At 39.6% G+C, this 12,259-nt stretch overlaps 1 protein-coding gene across 1 annotated transcript; it reads right to left on the bottom strand.

Annotated features, from left to right (window-relative positions):
- Nucleotides 1-1,086: 1,086 nt before the first annotated feature.
- On the bottom strand, nt 1,087-2,726 carry LOC140173677 (uncharacterized). Its single transcript, XM_072198187.1, has 2 exons — nt 2,354-2,726; nt 1,087-1,517 (listed from the first exon to the last, which is right to left on the bottom strand). The coding sequence occupies exons 1-2, from the start codon at nt 2,724-2,726 to the stop codon at nt 1,087-1,089; spliced, it is 804 nt and encodes a 267-aa protein (XP_072054288.1).
- Between the last annotated feature and the right edge of the window lie 9,533 nt (nt 2,727-12,259).

The raw sequence follows: 12,259 nt of genomic DNA, 5'->3' as shown, positions 1-12,259 counted from the left end.
TTGTTAGGCACACGTTCATAGGTGAGAATGATGATGAGTGTCACGAATCATCACATTCATCAAGTTGAGGAACAAGTGATATCTTAGAACAAGAATAAGCCGAATTGAATAGAAGAACAATAGTAATTGCATTGATACTCGAGGTACAGCAAAGCTCCACACCTTAATCTATGGTGTGTAGAAACTCCACCGTTGAAAATACATAATAACAAGGTCTAGGCATGGCCGTGAGGCCAGCCCCCAAATGATCTAAGATAGCATAAGACTACTCGAAGATAGCTACCCAGATGAGAATACAATAGTAAAAGGTCCTATTTGTAGAGAACTAGTAGCTTAGGGTTTACAAAGATGAGTAAATGACATAAAAATCCACTTCCGAGCCCACTTAGTGTGTGCTTGGGCTGAGCATTGAAGCTTCTATGTGTAGAGAGTTTTCCTGGAGTTAAACGCCAGCTTTTGTGCCAGTTTGGGCGTTTAACTCCCATTCTTGTGCCAGTTCCGGCGTTTTACTGACTTGGAACGCCTGTTTGGGCCATCAAATCTCGGGAAAAGTATGGACTAGTATACATTGTTGGAAAGCCAGTATGTCTACTTTCCAACGCAATTGAGAGCGCACCAATCGGGCTTCTGTAGCTCCAGAAAATCCACTTCGAGTGCAGGGAGGTCAGAATCCAACAGCATATGCATTCCTTTTCAGCCTCTGAATCAGATTTTTGCTCAGGTCTCTCAATTTCAGCCAGAAAATACCTAAAATCACAGAAAAACACACAAACCCATAGTAAAGTCCAGAAAAGTGAATTTTAACTAAAAACTAATAAAAATATAATAAAAACTAACTAAAACATACTAAAAACATACTAAAAACAATGCCAAAAAGCGTATAAATTATCCGCTCATCATAGAGGAGGATGAGATCCCAGCTCTAAAATCTCTTCTCTTGATATGCTTATCATGCACCGCCTTCTTTCTCTCTTTGTAGACCCTTAAATTCTCATAAGCTTCCAATCGAAGACACTCTAATTGTACTAATTGTAACTTCCTTTCGATTCCGGCTCCCCCTAATCCTGAGTTGCATTCTTTTACAACTCAATAAGCCTTGTGTTCCACCTCCACCGGGAGATGGCAAGCCTTCCTATAGACTAGCCGGAACGGATTCATACCAATTGGTGTCTTATAAGCCGTCCGGTAAGCCCAAAGCACATCTCCGAACTTAGAACTCCAATCCCTCCTATGAGGCTTCACAATCTTCTCTAATATGCGCTTGATTTTCCGGTTAGAAACTTTGGCTTGGCCATTTGTTTGGGGGTGGTAGGCCATAGCCACCGTGTGAATGATGCCATACTTCTTCATCAAATATATCATCCTCTTATTACAAAAATGAGAGCCTTGATCACTCACGATTGCCCGTGGTGATCCAAAGTGACAAATGATGTTATTCCGAACGAAAGAGATAACCACATTAGCATCATCAGTATGGGTGGGAAACGCTTCTACCAACTTGGAGACATAGTCAACAGCTAGCAGAACATATATGAAACCATTAGAGTTTGGAAAAGGACCCATGAAGTCAATACCCCAAACATAAAAAATTTTTCAAAACAACATGGTTTGTTGGGGTATCTCATCCCTCTTGGAGATATTTTCAAATCTTAGGCATTGTGGGAAAGAGCTACAAAAGAGAGATGCATCCTTAAAGAGTGTAGGCCACCAAAATTCGCAGTTTAGGACCTTTCTAGCAGTTCTTTGAGGACCAAAGTGGCCACCACCCTCAGAAGAGTGGCAAGCCTCCAAGATAGACTGAAACTCGAATTGTGGAATACACCCTTCTAATTATTTGGTTAGCACCATATCTCCACAAATATCGGTCATCCCATATATAATATTTGGATTCGCTCTTGAGCTTATCCCTTTGATGCTTAGAGAAATTGGGAGGAAAGGTGCGACCAACCAAGTAATTAGCAATGGGTACATACCAAGGAATCACCTCGGATATTGCTTGCAAGCTGTCAAGGGAAATGCATCATTGATAGGAGTGGGGTCGCTCTTTGTATGCTCTAGGTGACTCAAGTGATCCGGCACTAAATTTTGGGAACCACTTCTATCCCTGATTTCTAGATCAAACTCTTGCAAAGCAATACTCATCGGATTAACCTTGTTTTTGACTCTTTCTTGGCCAACAAATACTTCAATGCCGCATGGTCTGAATATACTACCACTTTGGATCCAAGTAAATAGGCCCGGAATTTATCCAAGGCAAAGCCAATTGCTAACAATTCCTTCTCAGTGGTAGTGTAATTAGACTGGGCAGCATCTAAAGTCTTGGAAGCATAAGCAATGACATGGGAATTTTTACCATCGCGTTGAGCCAGCGCCGCTCCTACTGCATAGCTAGATGCGTCACACATGATCTCGAACGGCCTACTCCTGTCAGGCCCTCTCACAATAGGAGCTTGGGTCAAGGAAATCTTTAGCTTGTCAAATGCCTCCATGCAATCTTCACTCAAATCAAATTCTACATCCTTTTGCAACAACCGGGAGAGAGGTAGTGCAACCTTACTAAAGTCCTTGATGAAACGTCGGTAGAAACCTGTATGACCAAGAAAAGCACGGACTTCTCTCACAGAAGAGGGGTAAGGTAAATTAGAAATAACATCGACCTTTGATGGATCAACAGAAATACCATCATTAGAGACGATGTGACGTAAAACAATACCTTGTCTCACCATAAAGTGTCATTTTTCAAAGTTAAGCACAAGGTTTGATTTAGTACACCGCTCTAATACTTTTGCAAGATTATCCAATCAAAAATCAAAGGAGTCCCCATAAACACTAAAATCATCCATGAACACCTCCATACAATGCATAAGAAGATTCGCAAAGATACTCATCATACACCTTTAGAACGTAGCCGGTGCGTTACACAAGTCAAAGGGTATTCTTTTGTAGGCATATGTTCCAAAGGGGCATGTGAAAGTGGTTTTCTCTTGGTCTTCTGGAGCAATATGGAATTGGAAGTAGCCAGAATAGCCATCTAAAAAACAGTAATGAAATTTACCAGACAAGCGATCAAGCATTTGATCGATGAATGGTAATGGATAGTGGTCCTTCCTAATAGCCAAATTCAAGCACCTATAATCGATACAGACCCTCCATGAGTTTTGTATCCTTGTAGCCACAAGATCCCCTCTTTCATTCTTGATTGTGGTAACACCAGACTTTTTTGGAACCACTTGCACAGGGCTTACCCACTCACTATCCGAAATTGGATAGATAATGTCGGCCTCTAGCAATCGGGTGACCTCCTTCTTCACAACCTCTAGAATAATGGGATTCAAATGCCTTTGAGGTTGCCGAATAGGCTTGGCTCCTTGCTCTAGAAAAATATGGTGTTCACAAACTTGAGGGCTTATGCCAACTATGTCCGCCAAGCTCCACCCAATAGCCCTTTTGTTTCTTCTCAAGATATGAAGCAATTTCTCCTCACGTTGGGAGGTAAGATCCTTTGTAATGATCACCGAGAGCTTTTGATTCTATTCAAGATATGCATATTTTAGTTGGGGTGGAAGTGGTTTCAAATCCACACTTTGTTTATGACTTGGCAGTTGATCATCCAGCAACATCGGAGGTGGTAAGGTATCTTCTTCACATACATGGGGGCTCCCCACACTTGGACCTGGAATCATATTTTTCTCATCAAGACCATCATGGTGGACTTCAGCCACAACATTATCAATGATATCACACCAGAAGATAGAATGGTCTTCCGACGGATGTCTCATGGCTTCATCAAGATTAAAACTCATCACTCTTCCATCAATTTTAAAAGAGTAAGTACCCAAAAAAGTATCCAATTTAAACCAGGAGGTCTTCAAAAATGGCCTCCGAAGCAAGATAGATGATGTTCTTCCGGTGTCACTAGGGGGTATCTCAAGAATATGAAAATCAATCGGGAAAACCAACCCCTTTATACTCACTAAAACTTCTTCCGCAATGCCAACCACAAATATTATACTTTTATCCACCAAAACAAAACGGGCCGCCGACCATTTCAATGGTGGAAGCCTCAATGTATTAGAAATAGATAAAGGCATAATGCTAACACAAGCACCTAGATCACACATGCAATAAAAAAATGGTACACCATGTATAGTGCAAGTGACTAGACAAGGACCGGGATCTCCACATTTCTCTGGTATAGCACCCATCAAAGCAGAAATTGAGCTTCTCAATGGAATAGTTTCTAAATCATGAATCCTTTCCTTGTTCATGCACAAATCTTTTAGAAATTTAGCATACTTAGGGACTTGGCGAATAGCATCAAAAAGGGGAATAGTTACCTCGATCTTTTTTAATATCTTCACCATCTTGGGATCTAGCTCCACTTGCTTCTTGGTCTTCATTGCCAATGTAGAAAATGGAATTGGAGTAGCTTCTTACAAGACATTTCCATCATTAGAAACTCCATCCCTTAGTTGAGCAACTTCTTCTTCAACCACCTCTTGTACCTCATCCTCCTCTTCGATTTCTTCTACCTCAACAACATCATTGTCTTGAGTAACTTCTCTTGGGCTTAGCTCCTGAGGACTCCTCTCTTGCAATTTAGTGCCGAACCTCAAGGTGATGGCATTGATGCCACCCTTAGGGTTGGGTAAAGATTGAGAGGGTAGTGCACTAGAGCTTGAGGGTTGAGTATTGGAGGTAGAGGGTAGTTCCATATGGGATAGAATAGCTTGGATGGTAGAGGTAAGACTGTTGATGCTAGAGTTAAGTGAAGCTTGAAACTCTTTTTGTCCTTAAAGAATAGAACGGAGTGTTTCATCTTGGTTTTTATGGTTGGTTGAGTTGAGGTGCTTGCCTTTGGTGAGATGGTTGGTAGGTTTATCTTTGGTTTTGTTGTTGGTATGGAGGGTTTTGTTGATACTAATTTTGTTGGTGGTTATTATTCCACCTTTGATTCCCACCATTGTCTCTACCTCCTTGGTTGTAGTTGTCCTTCCATCCTTGGTTGGGAGTGTCTTGCCAACCTTGATTGTAGTTACCCCTTTGATTATAGTTACCTCTTTGTTGATGATACCCTTGATTTGGACGATTGTAATATGCATTAGTTGCCGCCAAGGTATTGTCCTCTTGGAGACTTGGAATTCATCGGTATAATGAGAGTAACAAGAGCAAATTCTGCACACTCTTTGAGGGACCAACTGTTGACATTGTTGTTGTTAAGGAGGTGGAGGTTGTTGTTGATTGAGTTGGAGTTGCTTGAGAATATTGGTCATCTCTCCTAAGGTTTTGGTGTGGGCGGTGGTCTCACTACTAGAAGAAACTTCATTTATGGCTCTTGGATGATTGTTTCTTTGTCTAGCATGTTGGGTGGACTCGGCCAAATCGGTGATAAGTTGCCATGCTTCCTCTGTCGTTCTATACTTTGTCAAGGAACTATTACTTGAAGCATCCAAGAGGATATTATCTTGAGGTTTCATTCCTTGGCAAAAGTAAATGATCAACACTAGAGTGTCAATCATGTGGTGAGGGCATGAGTCAATAAGCTTTCGAAAATGTTCCCAATACTCATAGAGAGTTTCCAATTCACCTTGAACAATACATGAAATTTCTCTCCTTCACCTATCCGTCACCTCCAGAGGAAAGAATTTGTCTAAAAACTCCCTTCTAAGCAAATCCCAATCGGCAACAATCTCATCGGGCAAAGTGTAGAACCACTCTTTAGCTTTTCTCTCAAGAGAGAATGGAAAAGCAAATAACCAAATGGCAACCTCATCGGAACCCTCTCGCCTAATTGTTGAATATACACCTTGAAAGTCTCTAAGGTATCTAATAGGATCTTGATCAGGAAGACCATGCAACTTGGGTAGAAGATTAATCAAGGTAGTTTTGAGCTCAAAATTAGCATTCAAATCCGGATGACGCACTTGAAGCGGTTGAAGGACAAAATTCGGAGCACCCGCCTCCTTAAGAGTGACTCTTCTTGGAGCGGCCATAGTATCGGTACCTAAATCAATGGAAGAGCTATTAGTAGTATCAATGGAAGAGTAGATAGTTCCTTCCTTTCTCAAATGACGTTTCGGATTCAACCTCGGATAAGGTCAGTGAATTGGTAGAAACCCTTTCACAACCTCCGAAAGCCAACCAATGCCGAGCTTGCCTAATTTGGAGCAAAGTCCTTTCAATTTCAGGATCAAATGTAGCCATGCTTGGATCCGGTAATGAACGCGTCATTCAATGCAAGAAGCATAGAGCTCAGGACAATAAAATGCACTAAACAAAGATTAATCCTAACTAACAATTGAACTAGCAAATAATCAAGAAAAATGCAAGTATTCATATATCAACATATTTACACTAACTAACAACATGGCACACATATGCAAACTCCCTGGCAACGGTGCCAAAATTTGATATGAAATATTTTGTCGGTCTAGAATTTACCAATAAATTCCGTCGTGACTATAATCTAAACCAACAAGCTATCCTGCACCAAATTTAGAAAATGTGTCACCAGAATTCAAATTAAATAATTGGGAGTAAAACCCAGGGTCGTTCTCCCTAGGAGTTGCCCTAAGATGCACTTAGGTGTTCTCTTGGTATTTTTGGAGTTGAATACATGAAAAGTAAATGAACATGAATTAAAACAATGAGCAATTAACAATTGGACTAAGAAAACCAAGAAATTAAACTAACAAGGGTGAATGATAATCAATCAATATAAAATCCTTGGCTAGGGTGAGAATTGGAATTCCTATCATCATTGCCTCCATCAATTGTGACAAGAATTGGCTATTGCTCTACTTAGTTAACCTCTAACTATGAAGGAAAGTCAAGTGGAGATAATAAATTTGAGTGCATAAGTCCTAGTCAAATCTTAAGGAAAGACTAGCTTTAGTGGCATTCAAATCAACTAGCAATTTTTAATTGTCAATCAATAAAAGACCTTGACAATTCAAGTGGTTATAATTTTCCAACCCCCAAGCCAAGAGTGAAAATCTACTCCATAACTATAATTGACATTTCCTTAAACACTTGGTGAGCAAGAATAGAAGACATTGTGAAATTGAGAAGAAAATTCAAATCAAAGTTATCTACTACAAACAATTAACAACACTTAAGCAATTAACAACAATAAACATGAAAATCCTCAATGCATTAATAGAAATCAATGTAAACAAGATCCATTTCCAAGATCTAAAATAACTAGAGTAACAAGAACACTAAATGAGAGTAGGAGAATGAGATCTACAAATTAAAGCAATGTTGAATTAAAAAACAGATCTAACCAAAGGATCCAAGTGATATTTAAATTGAGAAAGCTAAAACCTAGACAGAAATGAGAGTTTCTCCCTTTCCCCCATCAATTCTTGGGTCTTTTTCATGCAGAATCAAGTTGGATTTTGGCTTGGAGCTCCTCAGAAATCGCTAGCCAAGATTTCATTAATGATGTCTCGTGCCGAGCGTCGCGTGCACGGGTCGGCCACGCGTGTGCCTCATATGAGTTTTGCAAGCCACGCGTGCACGTCGGCCACGCGAACGCGTCAATGGGATTTTCGCTCAGCCACACGAATGCGCCAACTTTTGCACACCAATCCTAAGAGCATGCTCCCATGCGTGCGTGTTAGCCGCACGTGCACGTCGTAGCCAAATTCTCCAAAGCTCCATTTTTCATGTTCCTTCCACTTGTGCATGCTTCCTTTCTCTCTTTTAGGCCATTCTTGACCTGTAAACTGGTGCATGAAAATTACACTCACACTATGTAATTCCGCACAACTAACCAGCAAGTGCATTGGGTCGTCCAAGTAATACCTTACGTGAGTAAGGGTCGATCCCACGGAGATTGTTGGCTTGAAGCAAGCTATGGTTATCTTATTATTCTTAGTCAGGATACCAATAGGGTTCTTTAGTTTCAATTGTAAAAAGTGAAAGAGCATGAAATGAGTAATTGTTATGCAGTAATGGAGAATGTGTTGGAGTTTTGGAGATGCTTTGTCTTATGAATCTCTGCTTTCCTACTGTCATCTTCTTCACACACGCAAGGTTCCATCTATGGCAAGCTATGTATTGGTGGATCACCATTGTCAATGGCTACCATCCGTCTTCTCAGTGAAAATGGTCCAGGTGCGCTGTCACCGCACAGCTAATCATCTGTCGGTTCTCACTCATGCTGGAATAGGATCCATTGATCCTTTTGCGTCTGTCACTACGCCCGACCCTTGTGAGTTTGAAGCTTGTCACAGTCATTCAATCCCTGAATCCTACTCGGAATACCACAGACAAGGTTTAGACTTTCCGGATTCTCAAGAATGCTGCCAATGGATTCTAGCTTATACCACGAAGATTCTGATTAAGGAATCCAAGAGATATTCATTCAATCAAAGGTAGAACGGAGGTGGTTGTCAGGAACGCGTTCATATATTGAGAATGGTGATGAGTGTCACGGATCATCACCTTCATCATGGTTAAGTACGAATGAACATCTTAGAGAGAAACAAGCATGTTTGAATAGAAAACAGAAATAATTGCATTAATTAATCGAGACGCTGGAGAGCTCCTCACCCCCAACAATGGGGTTTAGAGACTCATGCCATCAAAAAGTACAAAGTTCAGATCTAAAATGTTATGAGATACAAAATAAGTCTCTAAAAGTTGTTTAAATACTAAACTAATAACCTAAGATTACAGAAAATGAGTAAACTAAGATAGATAGTGCAAAAATCCACTTCAAGAGCCCACTTGGTGTGTGCTGGGGCTGAGACTTGAGCTTCTGACGTGCCTGGGCTATTTCTGGAGTTAAACGTCAGGTTGTAACCTATTTCTGGCGTTTAACTCCAACTTGCAACCTGTTTCTGGCGTTCAACGCCAGAATGCAACATGGAACTGGCGATAAATGCCAGTTTACGTTATTTATCTTCGAGAAAAGTATAGACTATTATATATTTCTGGGAAGCCCTGAATGTCTAATTTCCAACCCAATTGAGAGCGTTCCAGTTGGACTCCTATAGCTCTAAAAAATCCATTCCAGGTGCAGGGAGGTCAGAATCCAATAGCATCAGCAGTCCCTTTCTAAGCCTGAATTAGATTTTTGCTCAGCTCCCTCAATTTTAGCCAGAAAATACCTGAAATCACAGAAAAACACAAAAACTCATAGTAAAGTCCAGAAATATGAATTTTTCCCAAAAACTAATAAAAATATACTAAAAACTAACTAAAACACACTAAAAACTACATGAAATTACCCCAAAAAGCGTATAAAATATCCGCTCATCACAACACCAAACTTAAACTGTTGCTTGTCCCCAAGAAACTAGATAAATAAAATAGTATAAAAAGAAATCAAGAAGCAATAATATCTCAGAGTTTCAAGCGAAGCTCAGATTCTAATTAGATGAGCGGGGCTAGTAGCTTTTTGCTTCCGAACAGTTTTGGCATCTCACTTTATCCTTTGAAATTTAGAATGAATGGCATCCATAGGAACTCAGAATTTAGATAGTATTATTGATTCTCCTAGTTTAGTATGTTGATTCTTGAAACACAGCTATTTTATGAGTCTTGGCCATGGCCCTAAGCACTTTGTTTTCCAGTATTACCACCGGATACATAAATGCCACAGACACATAACTGGGTAAACCTTTTTAGATTGTGACTTAGCTTTGCTAAAGTCCCTAATTAGAGGTGTCCAGAGTTCTTAAGCACACTCTTTTGCTTTGGATTACGACTTTAACCACTCAGTCTCAAGCTTTTCACTTGGACCTGCATGCCACAAGCACATGGTTAGGGACAGCTTGATTTAGCCGCTTAGGCTTGGATTTATTTCCTTGGGCCTTCCTATTCATTGATGCTCAAAGCCTTGGATCCTTTTTACCCTTGCCTTTTGGTTTAAAGGGCTATTGGCTTTTTCTACTGCTCCTTCTTTTTTTCACTGCTTTTTCTTGCTTCAAGAATCAATTTCATGATTTTCCAGATCATCAATAACATTTCTCTTGTTCATCATTCTTTCAAGAGCCAACAATTTTAACATTCATAAAATTCAAGATAAAAAATATGCACTATTCAGGCATTCATTCAAAAGACAAAAAGTATTGCCACCACATATAAATAATTAGAATTTTCCTTATTAAAAACTCAAAAAAATTATTGCCTCCTTATTTTAAAAATCTGGTATTTTATTTATGTTTAATGATGATGAGAAAAATAAATTATAGCTTAGTTGGAGATAAAATCAAAATAGATATACTAATTACTACTACTAATATATAACTTCTAAGGTGAATTCCTAATAAGAACAATTATCACAGTGTTAAGGGTAAGATTAGGACTCAACAACCTTTATTTTGGGAGGGGGATGCTCCCTTAGTCTGTGGAGTGCATGATCCTTCAAGAGACACCTTCTGACGCTTCAGTTCCCTCAGTTCACGCCTTTGCTCTTCTTGTTCCCCAAGCAGTTTGCAAAGCATGCTATTTTGATTTTTCTGTTCTACCTTTAGTTGGTCTATAGCTTCTTGTAACTTGGTAACAGATGCTTCAAGACGCTCCTAGTATTCAATTTGAGGGATTTTTGGGAGGAACTCCTGTGCTTTCCTCTTGATGGGGTCCTCCTGCACTTTTTGTCCTTCCCTTGACTTTTTGGTGAGTGGTCGCTCAACTGAGATATACTCAGTTACTCCCATCTTCAACCCAGCATCTTTACATAGCATAAAGATTAAGCTTGGATAAGCCAATTTGGCATCTTTGGAGTTCTTGTTTGCAATTATGTAAAGTTCACAAGAGATCAGCTGATGAACTTCCTCTTCTTTTCCCAACATAATGCAATGGATCATTACTACTCTTTTGATGGTGACTTCAAAGCGATTGCTAGTGGGCAGTATAGAACGCCCAATGAAGTACAGCCAGCCTCTGGCGACTGGTTTGAGATCTTCTCTCTTGAGTTGGTTTGGGACTCCTTTTGTGTTGGTTGTCCACTTGGTTCTAGGGAGGCATATCTCATCTAAAATTTTGTCCAAGCTCTTATATGTTCTCATCATTCTCCTATTAAAGGAATCTGGGTCATCTTGCAGCTGAGGTAGCTTGAAGTTCTTCCTGATTTTGTCAGGGTGGAGGTGAACAATCTTCCCTCTGACCAGTGTCTGATAATCATAGAAGGTGGTTCCAGCTATTCTCTGCCTGTCTGTTTGCCACAGATTAGAGTAGAATTTTTGAACCATGTTTCTTCCCATCATTGTTTCAGGATTAGCTAGGATTTCCCAACTCCTGTTTCGGATTTGCTCTTGGATCTCTGGATATTCATCTTCTTTCAGATCGAATTTAACTTCCGGGGTCACTGACCTTAGACCCATTATTTTGCAGTAATGGTCTGAATGTTCGTTGGTTAAGAACTTCCCTTGATTCCAAAGTGGTTTTGGAATATTCTCTTTCTTGCCTCTTGGAGTAGTTTGTTTTCCCTTAGGAGCCAAGATCTTAGTGGGAATTAGTTTAGTGATCACGGATAAACACACCAAACTTAGTGGTTTGCTTGTCCTCAAGCAAAAGAAAGGAAAGGAGAGGGATAGATGGAGAGCCAAGTTCGAATTGTGGAGGAGAGGAGGGAGCCGAAAGTGGAATTAAAGGGAGGTGGGTGGGTTTTCGAAAATTTTGAAGAGGATATGATAGAAGATATGATTTGTAAAAGATAAGTATGATAGGAAAAAGATGCAATTTAAAATTGAAAAGATATGAAAGATATTTGAAAAAGATAAATCTGAATTTTGAAAAGAAGATATGATGAGTTTAAAAAGATTTGAGAAGAATTTGAAAAGATTTGAAAAGAATTCAAAAAGATAATTGAGTTTTGAAAAAGATTTGAAAAGAAGTTGAAGAGAATTAAAAAAAGATTTATGTTTAGAATTAAGATACATTTGATATTTTTAAAAAAGGATTTGAAAAATTAGGATTTGTAATATGTTTATGCAAGAAATTATGGATGAAAACATGAAAATTTGAAAAAAATCAAGTTGAGAACAAAAACTTCCTCCCATCCACAATCCTAGCGTTTAACGCCCAGTTGGTGCTTAGTCTGGGCGTTTAACGCCCAGCTGTTGCTTCTAGCTGGCGTTAAACGCCATAAACTCCTTTATCACTGGGCATTTTTTTAAACGCCCATGATGCTGTAAATCTGGCGTTAAACACCCAGAAGTTGCTTCTTTTTGGCGTTTAATGCCCAGATGGCTATCTCTACTGGCGTTAAATGCCCAGTAGATGCTTCTTTTGGGCGTTTAACGCC

This window comes from Arachis hypogaea, chromosome 6 (genome assembly GCF_003086295.3).
Source record: "Arachis hypogaea cultivar Tifrunner chromosome 6, arahy.Tifrunner.gnm2.J5K5, whole genome shotgun sequence".
Taxonomy (NCBI): Eukaryota; Viridiplantae; Streptophyta; class Magnoliopsida; order Fabales; family Fabaceae; genus Arachis; species Arachis hypogaea.
This window is presented reverse-complemented; position numbering and strand designations above follow the sequence as displayed.

Coding starts and splice junctions, on each gene's coding strand:
- LOC140173677 (XM_072198187.1), bottom strand. CDS start 2,726: ATGGTGAGACAAGGTATTGTTTTACGTCACATCGTCTCTAATGATGGT. Junction 1,518..2,353: donor GGCGCTGGCTCAACGCGATG/GTAAAAATTCCC, acceptor ATGTTCTGCTAG/CTGTTGACTATGTCTCCAAG.